A 15,997-nucleotide genomic window follows, 5' to 3' on the forward strand; every position below is an offset into this window, starting at 1 on the left:
TATGCTACAATACAAAACAAATTACCAATAACCATTCCTGAACTAACATACAACCAGATAGTGTTCCCACAGCAGTTTGATGTTCTCTTGTTTCCCATAATTCTGTTTCATCTTCTACCTTTTTTGATCTCAGTAGGTAAATCTACCAAAATCTTTTTTCTTGAAGAATTTTCATCTCCAGAAGTTCTCATTCCTGCCCTTTAATATAAAAATAACCACTCCAGCAAATAAAATATCTCCAAAAATATAAGTCAAGGTTGCTTGATGACTACTACACAGGCACCGGCTCTTCCAATATTCAAGGAAGCCATCTGTTGAAAAAAAAAGAAATATGATTTAAGACACATTTTATTGTTATGGAAAAATATACAGATTATAATGTATTTAAATCATTCATTCATATCCATGAAAATATTAATAAATATGATTATCATTTCCCAATATATCTGCAAGTAATACAATAAACATGGAAACAATAAAAATGGCATTTATATAAAATAATATGAATATTGAAGTATTTAAAACCTACAATTATTTGTGGAATTTTGATAAAAGTAATAAATTCTTTAATGATATTTAATGAAGTGAAGCTTCTATAGGAAAGTTGTCAGCAAAGATTTTTTCTGGAGCTTGCCTGGACACATTTTTGATGAAATTTCAAATTGATAGCTTGTAGCATATTTTAGATGAAATAGTTGCTTCACTATTGAAGTCACTGGAAAGTCATTTCCAAAGATATTATACTGAATAAAATGTGTTATTAATTCATTCTAAACAGAGACATTTAATGATGTGATTTCAATATGCTATCATCAATAGAACATAATTACAATTGCTACAGGGCCTATTTTAAAATCCATATTATAAGTGTTATTGATGAGAACTGAGATTTTTAAAAAATAACCCTGAATATGAAATTGGCTAGAAATATATTGAAAGCAATAATTTTAAAGAATTTGTAATAAAAATTTATTCCATGGAGGTAAGCTAAGAATTTAATAATTTGAACTTTTGAGATCAATGATTTTTAGATACAGTTTTCTAAGAATAATTCATTTACATAAAAATATCAGGTAGATTAGAAATTATAGGATATTATTTCAAACTGAAGATAAAATTAATCAAGTGTAGCAAATGAAGTAGCTGAGAGCAAAATAACTTCAGATCATATACACTATCTTATTGATTGAGAAAGGACACTATCCCATCCTCTACATATGAAAATTACCACCATTATCTAATTATACATTAGTTCTTTTAATTGTGCTTATTGTCACCTGCTATCTTTCTATAGGTTAAAACAAATAGAAAATCTTCTCATATCATTTTTTATACCTTTCATTTAATACAGTGTCTTTTTAAAAAAGGTTAATGTTATGTCTCCTGTCTTTTTCACAGATATTTGCTCAAAGTGAAAGGCAAAAAGGAGCATGTGATATATTGATAGCATATTGTGTATTAAGAATAATTTTTGTTGATCACCACAGTCACTTTTATAATCCCATCATATGTTGTCATCTCTATATTATAGTAAATGGAGTATGAAGAGATATAAATCTGGTAACATTTAGGTCTACAATTTTCAATATTTCTGACCCCAAATTGCACACAGTTTCCACTGTCTCTTTTAGTTTCCAATGATTTTCAAGTGTTGCTTCATGTCATAGCCATCTAAGGAGCTTTTACAAAATATAACTACTCAAGGCCCACCATTCAATAGGAATGACATGAGTTCTGCGTAGTATTTTTGAAGAGTTCCCCAGATGCTCTCTATGTGCATTTAGCACTGAAAATTACTATGCATAGTTCCAGATGAAGTATACTTCTATCTACATTTGCATCTATGTCTCTATACATGATTATATTTGCATGTAAAAATGAATTGCTGCTCCCTCCCCTCCCCCACTGCCCCAAGTTTACTCTTCTTTCTGTTATTTCTTTTATCCTTCTACTCAGTTGCTCAAGACAGGAACCTAGAGCATATCTACAGCCTTTAGTTTCATTTCCCTCAAGCTTACAGCTGAATAACATCAGGTCTTATAATTATCTCTCCTACCAATTGAATTACACCATTCCTACTATCTTCAACTAGTTCAGGTTACAACTTCACCTTGAGTGTGAAAGGAGAGTAGAATAGCCCACTCCAAGATATGCCACTATGGCACATTGATTATTTTGAATTAAAGACACTTGAGTGATATTTCATGCAGAAGGAGCACTGTGACCTTCCTTTGACCCCTTAAAGCAGGAGATAGCTTTTTCATGTAAGATGGTACCCTCTCTCTACTAGGAGTGTAAAAAGCATCCTTATCAACAGACATAAGGAGTTTAGGGCCAAGAAAGGCCGTGTCAGAAAACCTTGTAACTTCTTCGCTAATTTACTACCTAATCCCAAACCACTTTGTCTTCTAAATTCTGTCTAAAACAGTATAAGAGCTTCCTGCTTTTGGCCATTTCTTTTGAGTCCATATGGGGTTTCCATATGCACAAAATTAAATTTGTTTTTTTTTCCTGTTAATTTGTCTTATGTCAATTTGTTAGATTAGCAAAAAAAAAAAAAAAAAACTAGAAGGAAAGAAGGAAAACATTCCCACCCTTACAGTGAATTAGTGAAGTATATCCTAATAAATTTCTGATCTTTCTCCTAATCATATTCTATCAAGTGCAGTCATTTTAAAACACAATTCTGATTATTTACTTTCCCTGCCTAAAGTCCTTCATTAACTATCCTTTCGGTTCATGGTAAAGTCAAGATTCTATAACATGGTTTCTTGCCTTATATCCTAAAGACCCATTTTATCTCTCCAAACTTATTGCTCACCACTTTATTTCTTGCTCAGTGAAACATGCCATGTGTTCTCCTTCCCATGACTCTTTAAAAATTCTGTTTCTTAAACCAAACCACTCCCCATATTTTTATCGTTTAACTATTATCTATTTGCCATTCCATAGTCTATTTATATAATTTCCCGAAAGAAGATTTCTCTACCTAATACACTTAAGTTCTAGCATAGTGTACAGTATTTCTCTTACCTCAGCATTTATCATTCTATTTTAAGCATTTGATATATTGTATTGTATGTAAGTACTTTTTAAATATTTGAGAGTTTTCCCTCTCTTCCCCTTGGTTCAGTTTATCTTAATACATATTTGACAATCTGCCCTTTTCTCTCTCCAGCATTATACTTTTGAGTAAACTGCTGCTGCTGCTAAGTTGCTTCAGTAGTGTCCGACTCTGTGCGACCCCAGAGAAGGCAGACGGCCAGGCTCTGCTGTCCCTGGGATTCTCCAGGCAAGAACACTGGAGTGGGTTGCCATTTCCTTCTCCAATGCATGAAAGTGAAAAGTGAAAGTGAAGTAGTTCAGTCGTGTCCAACTCTTCACGACCCCATGGACTGCAGCCTACCGGGCTCCTCCGTCCATGGGATTTTTAATCTAAAAAGGTTGGCATGATACTAGTTATTAAACAGCAATCCAAGATGCAAATATCTTACCAGACTTCCCTGAAACTAATTCTGAATATCTTATAGACTGATTGTATGCAAATGAACTAAACCCATGTACAACAGAGTAAACAGCTGCAAAAATAATTCACAATTTATTCACTTAAGAAAGTCTCACACATCTCTTACCCATGCTAGCAACTATGCCAGTCTTTCAATATATGACTGTAAATGACATATTGTATTTGGTTTTTATAGCTGCAGATAGATGCAGCATGACAGCACTATGACCATGTACCAAAGAAACACATGAAAGGATGATTTTACTCAAGCTAGAGGAAACAAAATTAAAAATTTATTTCTATGCTTTAAAGCACACACATTTTGTTCCAGATCATATGCAAAAAAAAAAAAAAAAATTAAGTGGAAAAATCAAGTTTATTTAAAACACAAATACACACACTCATGCAAGCATGTATGTGTGTGTTCTGTATGTACCTATGCAAGACATGTATCTGCAAATGTCCCCTCATCTATTTTCATTATTTCCAATTCTAGCTAGCTTGGGAAGTTTTTCAAATATACATTATTATATATTTCAATATAATTTTCTTATTTATTCTAATGCTTGCACCAATTGATTTTGTCCATCTGTGGAGTAAGTGAAGGGAATGTGACAGGCAATATACAGCAAATATGAGAGCTTTCTCTAGTAGTCTGGAATCCTGAAAATTTTCCAAAGTGATTTTGTGTGGGTTTCCTGATGACCCCTTGAAAGTCTTAAAAATATAAAGAATGAAAAGATATGGATATAAAATCTTAATTTAGAAATTTTAAAATTAATGTCTATTATATTAAAATAACTTTGTTCTAAAATATTTTAAATACCACCTTGCTATTTGTAAAATACTATATACCCAAAAGAATATAATAAAACATAGATCAGGGAAAATGGCTGTTGGAAATTTCTACCCATTAGTACTACATGCATTATTCTGACTTCAATTTTAGAGCAATGATAAGCATAATGGCTCATTACTATAAACATATATATATAATGAAAATATTATATTAAATCATATTTATGCCCATAGGCCTCTTTATTTAATATTCATTTGTAAAAATGGTTCATTTAAGATATGTAACATTGAATTTGTACTTCCTTAGAAAATCAAAAATAATTCATGCATTGCTCCCTTTGTAAAACTAGGAACTTGGGAATGTAAGGAGTTAAAATATATCTTCTAAACTCTCGGTGCAATAATTATACCTTATTATATGTTTTCTTCTCCCTGGATAAGGAACACTACTTTTTCACAATTAAAGTTAAACACAGAAAACATAGAACCTAGTTCTCCAAATTTACACTGAACTTTCCTCCATTCTACCTGTTTTCATCCTCTTTTGTCAAATGCATCTATCTTCATTGAAATCAAAGAATTTCCCCTTAGGAAAGAGTAATAGTCATAAGGCAGATACTTTAGCTTGACCATGATGAGTTTGATTTTGTACTTCCAACTCAGTCTATTTAATATTGTAGTTGAACATATATCATCAAAGGAAGTTATGTATCTTTAAAAGTAAGAATTTTTTTTTTTAATTTACTTCAATCAATGTTCAAGTTCTTCATATAAATTTTAGTCCATCTCTGTGATCAAAAATTAAAAAAAAAAATAAAGCCCTCTATGCATTAGGGAATACGAGGAGACGGGTTATTATTCTGCTTCAACTAAGTAAGACTTTGGAATTTAAATGTACCCACTGGTGGGAAAATGGTTTGTTTGTTTGAAATGTTTCTTGATTTTAAGTTTCTGATAAAGCAGAGAAATAAGAAATATTGAGAGATTTAGAAAGAAAAAAAAAGTTTAGAGAAATTGAGTATTAAAGAAAAAGTCTGAAAACATACCCATTCCCCTCATTACAAGCAAGTCTATAGTAACTGTAAGCATAAGGTATTTTCCATCTTAATTAAGGTGTCCTACCCTTATGTTTCCCCACCCCAACACACATTCTCCAGATATTTGACTGGTTTTGAAGCTTCTCTGAACATGATCCTGAATCTGTAATTGCTGTGTATAGTTGAAGGTTAATCTAAGATCAGCCAATTATTTTTCTCCATCTTCTTGAACAAAGTGTTCAGACAGGAATGAATGCATTATGCAACAGACCATTCAGGCCTCTTTGCTATTTTTCTGGGGGCCTTTTTGAAAAAAGTTCTTTTGTTTTATGATTATGGCTGTGAAGAGTTTCATTTGGAGTTTCCAGCAGCACCATCCCATGGAATATTCTTTCTGCCATAGGTAGCAAGGAACATAACAAAGATAGCCAAGCAAAAAATGGGAAGCAGAAAGCTAATTTCTATAAGCTTCTATCCACTTGATTTTGTTATTTCTAAAACCATGCAAAGTTAAATTTTTGTGAACAAATATATTTCACTTTTATTTTTTGTTTCAGTTGATTAAAATTCAGTCCCTGTCCCTTGGTATGACTTAAAATGAAAATCCCGCTGAAGCATAAATTCCACTTTGTAATATAAATTTTATTGAAGTATAGAATACACAATAGAAAAGTACACAAAAGTATATGATTTAATAAACTTTTAATAAAATGAACATGAACATGAACAAAAATCAGTCACTTTGAGTTCAGAGTAATTCAACTAAGTACACTATTGTATGTACACATCTTCTCCACAGGAAGTAAATGAAAAAAATTCTTATATGTGAAGCAACTTATGCTGGCAACAATTTTACCTGGGTCCATTCATTAGTTTGTGGATCATAGGATTCCATAGTGTTGAGGTATGTCTGGCCATCATAGCCACCAACAGCATATAATCTGTCACCAAGGAGACAGACTCCAACAGCATCTCTGGGCATACTCAAAGGAGCCACCATAGTCCATGTGTCTGTTTTGGGATCGTATCTAAAATAGAAGGATGATAGGATATAACATATTCTAATCACATTCAACTTTACTATTAGATATTAGTGATGCTGTTTCAAAACAAGCCATGGAAAAGAAAACTTGGCATTTTTCCTTAAAGCTCAATTATTTGAACACATGTTGCAGAGCCAATATCCACAAAGTTGGGCTTTCTATGGTTTAAACTATTTTAAAAATATGGCTAGACTCTTAACTAGATGGATGCAGAGTCATTTCACAAAAGTGAATATCATAATTTTTCCTAAGAAAGACAGATATGAAAATAAATATTTTCTACAGTGGAATGAAGTTCTTTCAAGAGAGTACAAATAAAGTGCTATGATCATGAAACAGAAGTAATGGTTAGAAATCTGGGAGAATTATAAAATAATTCACACTGAAATCTTCTTTAAATAAAGTCTGAAAGTCTATCCTAATTTGCTAGAAAAAAAAGAGGATATTTGCACAAAAGAACACAAGTGCTAAAAAAAAAAAAAGTGCATGGGCAGCTTTGCAAAAACTAGGTGTGCAGTGTGTTTAGGATCAAATGTATAAGAAGAACCAATGTTTAAAAGGTGATATTTGATCAGCTAATAGATTACTTAAGAAAGGCAATGCCAAAGAATGCTCAAACTACCACACAATCCCATTCATCTCACATGCTAGTAAAGTAATGCTCAAAATTCTCCAAGCCAGGCTTCAGCAAAACATGAACGATAAAATTCCTGATGTTCAAGCTGGTTTTAGAAAAAGCAGAGGAACCAGAGGTCAAATTGCCAACATCCGCTGGATCATAGAAAAAGCAAGAAAGTTCAAGAAAAACATCTATTTCTGCTTTATTGACTATGCCAAAGCCTTTGACTGTGTGGATCACAATAGACTGTGGAAAATTCTGAAAGAGATGGGAATACCAGACCACCTGACCTGCCTCTTGAGAAATCTGTATGCAGGTCAGGAAGCAACAGTTAGAACTGCACATGGAACAACAGACTGGTTCCAATAGGAAAAGGAGTTTGTCAAGGCTGTATATTGTCTCCCTGCTTATTTAACTTCTATGCAGACTACATAATGAGAAACGCTGGGCTGGAAGAAGCACAAGCTGGAATCAAGATTGCTGTGAGAAATATCAATAACCTCAGGTATGCAGATGACAACACCCTTATGGCAGAAAGTGAAGAGGAACTAAAAAGCCTCTTGATGAAGGTGAAGTGGAGAGTGAAAAAGTTGGCTTAAAGCTCAACATTCAGAAAACGAAGATCATGGCATCTGGTCCCATCACTTCATGGGAAATAGATGGGGAAATAGTGGAAAGAGTATCAGACTTTATTTTTGGGGGCTCCAAAATCACTGCAGATGGTGACTGCAGCCATGAAATTAAAAGACGCTTACTCCTTAGAAGAAAAGTTATGACCAACCTAGATAGCATATTGAAAAGCAGAGGCATTACTTTGCCAACAAAGGTCCCTCTAGTTAAGGTTATGGATTTTCCTGTGGTCATATATGGATGTAAGAGTTGGACTGTGAAGAAGGCTGAGCGCTGAAGAATTGATGCTTTTGAACTGTGGTGTTGGAGAAGACTCTTGAGAGTCCCTTGGACTGCAAGGAGATCCAACCAGTCCATTCTGAAGGAGATCAGCCCTGGGATTTCTTTGGAAGGAATGATGCTAAAGCTGAAACTCCAGTACTTCAGCCACCTCATGTGAAGATTTGACTCACTGGAAAAGACTGTGATGCTGGGAGGGATTGGGGGCAGGAAGAGAAGGGGACGACAGAGGATGAGATGGCTGGATGGTATCACTGACTCGATGCACCTGAGTCTGAGTGATCTCCGGGAGTTGGTGATGGACAGGGAGGCCTAGCGTGCTGCGATTCATGGGGTCGCAAGGAATCTGATATGACTGAGTGACTGAACTGAACTGAACTGAATTGAATAGATTACTTGATTCCCAGAGTATGAAAGTACTTCATGTTTATTTAATAGAAAAATAAGAAAACTTGACATTTGAGGAAACACAACATGAACAGAACTATGTTTCAGTGACAGTTACTTGGGAATCACTTGAAAGGAGAAATTGGTAAATCAAAAGATTGAAGCAGAGGGTCCAAGTTATTATTTTTTTTTTAATTTTAACCAAATATTAAATTTGTCACAATTGTTTCACTTAAATAGCTTTCTCTGAAGTACTATTTCAGTCCCCTTATGATTCTTATTCAGCTCTATAGGATTTTTTTTTTCAACTACTATCTACACAACAGACTTTGTTGCTCACTTTGCAGAAAGAGAAAAACAGACAAAATCTAATGCTAATTGCACTAAAGAATAATAAATGCATTTCTGAAGGCTTCTGAAATTTTAAGTAAAGCTCAAATAATGAAGACATTCTCACACATGAATACCACAGGAAAATTAAGAAAACACAAGTACATCTTACAAGCCTTCCCTTGTGACTCAGCTGGTAAAGAATTCACCTGCAATGTGGGAGACTTGGATTCAATCCCTGTGTTGGGAAGATTCAGGGATCTGGAAGAGAAGGGAAAGGCTACCTACTCCAGTATTCTGGCCCAGAGAATTCCATGGCCTATACAGAGGGCTCAGACATACCTTGTGTGTGCCAGGACCCAGAGACCCCACAGAGACTGAGACAGAACTGTGTTTGAGTGTCTCCTTCAGAGGTACGGGTCAGCATTGGACTGCTGTAGAGGTAGGGGCTCTGGGTGCAGTAGACCTGGATATGGCATAAGCCCTCATGGAGGAGGTCTCCATTAACCTCACCACAGAGCCATCAGAACTTACACAGGACTGGGGAAAGAGACTCTAGGAGGGCACACACAAAACCGTGAGTGCACCAGGACCCAGAAAGGACCCCATAAGAGACTGATCCAGACATGCCCCTGAGTGTCCAGGAGTATACAGTGGAGGCGTGGGTCAGAGGTGTCCTGCTGCAAGGTTGGGGGCACTGAGTGCAGCAGTGCATGCATGGGACTTTTTGAAGGAGGTCGTCATTATCTTCATTACCTCCACCATAGTTTGGCCTGAGGTCAAATAACAGGGAGGGAACACAGCACAACCCATCAACAGAAAACTGGATTAAAGACTTACTGAGCATACTCCTGTCCATGCTCAGGACCCAGTTTCCCTCTCAGTCAGTCTCTCCCTTCAGGAAGCTTCCATTGCCTCTTATCCTTCTCCATCAGAGAGCAGAGAGAATGAAAACCACAATCACAGGAAACTAACCAATCTGATCACATGGGCCATGGCCTTATCTAGCTCAATGAGGCTGTGAGCCAAGCCATATTGGGCCACCCAGGGCAGATGGGTCATGGTGGAGAGTTCTGACAGGACTTAGTCGACTGGAGAAGGGAATGGCAAACCACTTCAGTATTCTTGCCTTGAGAACCCCATGAACGGTATGAAGAGGCAAAAAGATAGGACACTAAAAGTTGAACTTCCCAGGTCAGTAGGTGCCCAGTATGCTACTGGAGATCAGTGGAGAAATGACCCCAGAAAGAATGGAGAGACAGAGCCAAGGCAGAGACAATACCCAGTGCCTGGTGATGGAAGTAAAGTCCAATGCTATAAAGAACAATATTGCATAGGAACCTTGAATGTTAGGTCCATGAATCAAGGCAAATTGGAAGTGGTCAAATAGGATATAGGAAGAGTGAACATTGACATTTTAGGAATAAGTGAACTAAAATGGAGGAGAATGGATGAATTTAACTCATATGACCATTAAATCTACTACTCTGGACAAAAATTCATTAGAAGAAATGGAGTAGCCCTTATATTCAACAAAAGAGCCTGAAATGCAGTACTTGGATGCGATCTCAAAAACAAAAGATTGATCTCGATTTGTTTCCAAGGCAAACTATTCAATATCACAGTAATCCAAGTCTATGCCTGAACAGTAGTGCTGAAGAAGCTGAAGTTGAATGGTTCTATGAAGACCTACAAGACCTTCTAGAATTGACACACAAAAAAGATGTCATTTTCATTGTAGGGGGCTGGAATGCAAAAGTGGGAAGTCAAGAAATGCCTGGAGTAACAGGCAAGTTTGGACTTAGAATACAGAATGAAGCAGGACAAAGGCTAACAGATTTTTTTTTATTTTCAAGAAAACACACTGGTCATTGCAAACACTGTTTTCCATCAACAAGAGAAGACTCTACACATGGACATCACCAGATGGTCAATACTGACATCAGATTGATTATATTCTTTGCAGTCAAAGATGGAGAAGCTCTATAGAGCCAGCAAAAGCAGGACCAGGAGCTGACCGTGGCTCAGACCATGAACTCCTTATTGCCAAATTCAAATTTAAATTGAAGAAAGTAGGGAAAACCACTAGACCATTCAGGTATGACCTAAATCAAACCCCTTATGATTAAAGAGTGGAATGACAAATCCTAAAAGGTGATGCTGTGAAAGTGTTGCACTCAAATGCCTGCAAATTTGGAAAACACAGCAGTGGCCACAGGACTGGAAAAAGTCAGTTTTCATTTCAATCCCAAAGAAAGGCAAGGCCAAAGAATGCTCCAACTACCACACAATTTCACTCATCTCACCCGCTAGCAAAGTAATGCTTAAAATTCTCCAAGCCAGGCTTCAACAGTATGTGAATCATGAACTTCTGAATGTTCCAGCTGGTTTTAGAAAAGGCAGAGGAACCAGAGACCAAATTGTCAACATCCATTGGATCATCAGAAAAGTGAGAGAGGTCCAGAGAAACATCTACTTCTGCTTTATTGACTATACCAAAGCCTTTGACTGGGTGGATCATGACAAACTAGAAAATTCTTCATGAGATGGGAATACCAGACCATCTGACCTGCCTCCTGAGAAACTGAATGCAGATCAAGAAGCAACAGTTAGAACTGGAAATGGAATTTCAGACTGGTTCCAAAGAAAGGAGTACATCAAGGCTGTATATTGTCACCATGTTTGTTAACTTCTATGCAGAGTACATCATGAGAAATGCTTGGCTACATGAAGCACAAGCTGCAATCAAGATTGCCAGGAGAAATATCAATAACCTTAGGTATGCAGATGACACCACCCTTATGGCAGAAAGTGAAGAGGAACTAATGAGAATTTTGAGGAAAGTTAAAGAGGAGAGTGGAAAATTTGGCTTAAAACAACATTCAGAAAACTAAGGTCATGGAATCTGGTCCCAACACGTCATGGCAAATAGATGGGGAAACAATGGAAACAGTGACAGACATTATTTTTTGGAAATCCAAAATCACTGCAGATAGTGACTGAAGCCATTAAATTAAAGGACACTTGCTCCTGGGAAGAAAAGTTCTGACCAACCTAGATAGCATATTAATAAGCAGAGGCATTATTTTGCCAACAAAGGTCTATCTAGTCAAAGATATTGTTTTTCCAGTAGTCATGTATGGCTGTGAGAGTTGGACTATAAAGAAAGCTGAGGGCTGAAGAACTGATGTTTTTGAACTGTGGTGTTGGAGAAGACTCTTGCAAGTCCCTTGGACTGCATGGATATCCAACCAGTCCATCCTAAAGAAATCATTCCTGAGTATTCATTGGAAAGCCTGATGTTGAAGCTGAAACTGTAATACTTTAGCCATCAGATGTAAAGAACTGACTCATTTGAAAAGATCCTGATGCTGGGAAATCTTGAAGGTGGGAGGAGAAGGGGATGACAGAGGATGAGGTGGTTTGATGGCATCACTGACTCAATGGACATGAGTTTGAATATGCTCCAGAAGTTGGTGATGGACAGTGAGCCCTGGACACAGTCAGAGGTTGAAAGTCCACAGTGCCACAGTCCATGGGGTTGCAAGGAGTCGGACATGATTGAGTGACTGAACTGAACTGAACTCAAGTGAACTTAACTGAGTACATCTTATATTTAGGTGAAGTTTAGAAATAATGTCCTATGCTTAGAAACAGACATCATTCTTTTCTTATTTTATAAAATTTCTAAGGAAAATCTTAAATATTTAGTGTTTTCTCCTGGAAGATCCAGATCTTTAAATTAGGTATATCTGTTTTCAGGGATTGATAAGTGTTTAATAGCAATCTTTTCATTTGCATCAGGAATTGTGATGGTATTTAAACATATAGAGTTGGAAAATCAAACCAAGCCAAGACAAAAAATGAGTCTTAACCCTACTTCCTCTGACACACTTTTTCTTTCCACTAGATATTTTTGAAGTAATCACACAAATTTAAAATTATCCAATAATGTTTATCACTGTTTTCACATTAATGAATCAAAATTGATTTTTCTATTTATAGAAGTCCATGGATCCACCTCTCAGCCTGGTGATACACATAATTCTTACCCTTCAAAAGAAAAACAAAAACAAAAAAACCCCAGCTTTTGTTAGTTTAGGAGAAGACGACAGATGTATAAGCACTTTCTGACTATTATGAACAGTGAACTCTATTTTTATCAGTTCATGTTTTTGACAAAATTTTCTTCTAAGCATTTTTTTTTTTTTTTTGCCTCAGGTTGTCTGTTTATAGAAAATGAAAGAAAAAGCAAGCAGGGGAACTGTCTTTATGTGTTTAGCTGTCTGCCTTTCCTACATCTCATCTTGGCCTTCATGGTCAGAATGTGAAGTTTGTATCAGGGACTCTATTAAAGTTTATAGCCTACAGGCAAGAGATGCATCAGTGGCTAAAATTGGCTGTAAAATGAAAACTTGCTGAAGACATATGATAGCCACAGAACAAAAGTTAATTTCTCACTGAAAAGCTCTATTGAAAAATTTGAGATATCATTACTTTTTCAAGCATTGTTACTACATAATTTGAAGATAAAAATATATCATATGCTACATGGGCAATAAAATTAGATGTCTGCTCCTTATGTCAACATTTTTTGCTTATTTTTATACAAAAAATATTTTTTAAATTTAAATTAATTTCAACTTTTAAATGAAGGTGTAAGAAAAAATCTATTTTGATTTAGGTCATATTCTCAAATAGAAAAGAATCTGCCTGCAGTGCAGGAGAGATAGGCTTGAACCATGGGTACGGAAGATCCCCTGTAAAAGGGATTGGCTGCCCATTCCAGTATTCTTGCTTGGAGATTTCCATGGACAGAGTAGCCTGGTGAGCTATAGTCTATAGGGTTGCAAAGAGTCAGACAAGACAAAGTGACTAACATTTTAACTTTCACCTTCATATTCCACTACATCTACTCTTCAAAGTTGTTGTGATTCAGTCACTCAGTCCTGTCTGACTCTTTGCCACTCCATGGACGGTGGCATGGCAGGCTTCCTTGTCCTTTACTATCTCCTGGAATTTGCTCAAACTCACATCTAATGAGTCGATGATGCCATCAAAACATCTCATCTTCTGCTGCCCAGTTCACCTTCTGCCCTCAATCTTTCTCACCACCAGGGTCTTTTTCAGTGAGTCAGCTCTTCCTATCAGGTAGTCAAAGTACTGCAGCTTCAACTTCAGCATCAGTCCTTCCAATGAGTATTCATGGTTGATTTCCTTAAGGTTGACTGATTTGATCTCCTTGCTGTCCAAGAGGTTCTCAAGAGAGCACCAGTTTGAAAGCATCAATTCTTCTGTGCTCAACCTTTTTTTTTTTTAATTAACTTATTTATTTTAATTGGAAGCGAATTACTTTAAAATATCATAGTGTTTTTGTTTTTGTTTTGCCATACATTGACATGAATCAGCCATGGGTGTACATGTGTTACCCATCCTGAATCCCCATCCCACCTCCCAACCCACCCCTCAGGGTCCTCTCAATGCACCAGCCCTGAGCACCCTGTCTCATACATTGAACCTGGATTGCTGATCTATGTCTCATAAGATAATATACATGTTTCAATGCTATTGTCTCAAATCATCTCACCCTTGCCTTCTCCCACAGAGTCCAAAATTCTTTTCTTTACATCGGTGTCTCTTTTGCTGTCTCACTTATAGGGCTATTGTTACCATCTTTCTAAATTGCATATATATGTGTTAATATGCTGTATTGGTGTTTTTCTTTCTGACTTCACTCTGTATAATAGGCTCCAGTTTCATCTACCTCATTAGAACTGATTCAAATGCATTCTTTTTAATAGCTGAGTGATATCCCATTGTGTATATGTACCACAGCTTTCTGTACATTCGTCTGCTGACGGACATCTAGGTTGCTTCCATGTCCTGGATGCGATGAACATTTGGGTACACGTGTCTGTTTCATTTCTGGTTTCCTCAGTGTGTACGCCCAGCAGTGGGATTTCTTGGTCATATAGCAGTTCTATTTACAGTTTTTAAAAGAATCTCCACACTGTTCCCCATAGTGGTTGTACTAGTTTGCATTCCCACCAAGAGTGTAAGAGGGTTCCCTTGTGCTCAGCCTAATTTATGGTCACCTGATGCAAAGAACTAACTCATTTGAAAAGATCCTGATGCTGGGAAAGATTGAAGGTGACAGGAGAAGGGGATGACAGAGGATGAGGTGGTTGGATGGCATCACCAACTCAATGGACATGAATTTGATAAGCTCCAGTAGTTGGTGATGGACAGGGAGGTCTGGCGTGTTGCAGTCCATGGGGTTGCAACGAGTTGGACATGACTGAGGGACTGAAATGAACTGACATGTCTGGAAGTTCTCCATTCCCATACTGTTGAAATTTTGCTTGAAGGATTTTGAGCATTACCTTGAGAGCATGTGAAATCAGTGCAATTGTACAGTAGTTTCAGCATTGTTTGGCATTGCCCTTCTTTGGGATTGGAATGAAACCTGACTTTTTCCAATCCTGTGGCCCCTGCTGAGTTTTCCAAATTTGTTGGCATAGTGAGTGGAGCACTTTCACAGCATCATATTTTAGGATTTGAAATTGCTCAACTGGAATTCTATCACCTTCACTAGTTGTGTTTGTAGTAATGCTTCCTAAGGCCCACTTGACTCCATGCTCCAAGATGTCTGGCTCTAGGTGAGTGACCACACCATCATGGTTGTTCATAAGACCTTTCCTTCTATAGTTGTTCTGTGTATTCTTGCCACCTCTTCTTAATATTTTCAACTTATGTTAGCTCCATACCTTTTTTGTCCTTTATTCTGCTCACCTTTGCATGAAATTTTCCTATGGTATATCTAATTTTCTTAATAGGGAAATAAAGAATCTCTTATTTCTTAAAGAGATATCTAGTTTTTCCCATTCTACTGCTTTCCTCCTTTTTTTAGTATTGTTTACTTAAGAAAGCTTTCTTATCGCTCCTTGCTGTTTTTGGAACTCTGCATTCATATGGGTATACCTTTCTTTTCTCCTTGCCTTTTGCTTCTTTTCATTTCTCAGCTTTTTGTAAGGCCTCCTCAGACATCCATTTTGCCTTTTTCCATTTCTTTTTCTTGAGGATGGTTTTGATTGCTGCCTCCTGTACAATGTTATGAACCTCTGTCCATAGTTCTTCACACACTCTATCAGATCTAATCCCTTGAATCTATTTGTCACTTTCACTACATAATCATAAGGGATTTGATTGAATGATCTATGGAAGACCTATAAGATCTTCTAGAATTAACACACACACATGCACACAAAGATGTCCTTTTCATCATAGGGGACTGGAATGCAAAAGTAGGAAGTCAAGAGATACCTGGAGTAACAGGCACATTTGACCTTGGAGTACAAAATGAAGCAGG

General features: G+C 36.6%; 1 protein-coding gene across 2 annotated transcripts in view; it reads right to left on the reverse strand.

Annotated features, from left to right (window-relative positions):
- Positions 1–251: 251 nt before the first annotated feature.
- KLHL1 (kelch-like family member 1) overlaps positions 252–15,997 on the reverse strand; it is a 541,448-nt gene continuing 525,702 nt past the window's right edge. For both annotated transcript variants that reach the window (XM_010842287.1, XM_010842286.1), the window contains 2 exons: positions 6,197–6,368; positions 252–311 (listed from right to left, as the gene is read on the reverse strand). In XM_010842287.1, the coding sequence (XP_010840589.1) occupies positions 252–311; positions 6,197–6,368 (232 nt within the window). The remainder of the gene's footprint in view (positions 312–6,196; positions 6,369–15,997) is intronic.

The sequence above is a fragment of the Bison bison genome, unplaced genomic scaffold (assembly GCF_000754665.1).
Source record: "Bison bison bison isolate TAMUID 2011002044 unplaced genomic scaffold, Bison_UMD1.0 scf7180017864176, whole genome shotgun sequence".
Lineage (NCBI taxonomy): Eukaryota > Metazoa > Chordata > Mammalia > Artiodactyla > Bovidae > Bison > Bison bison.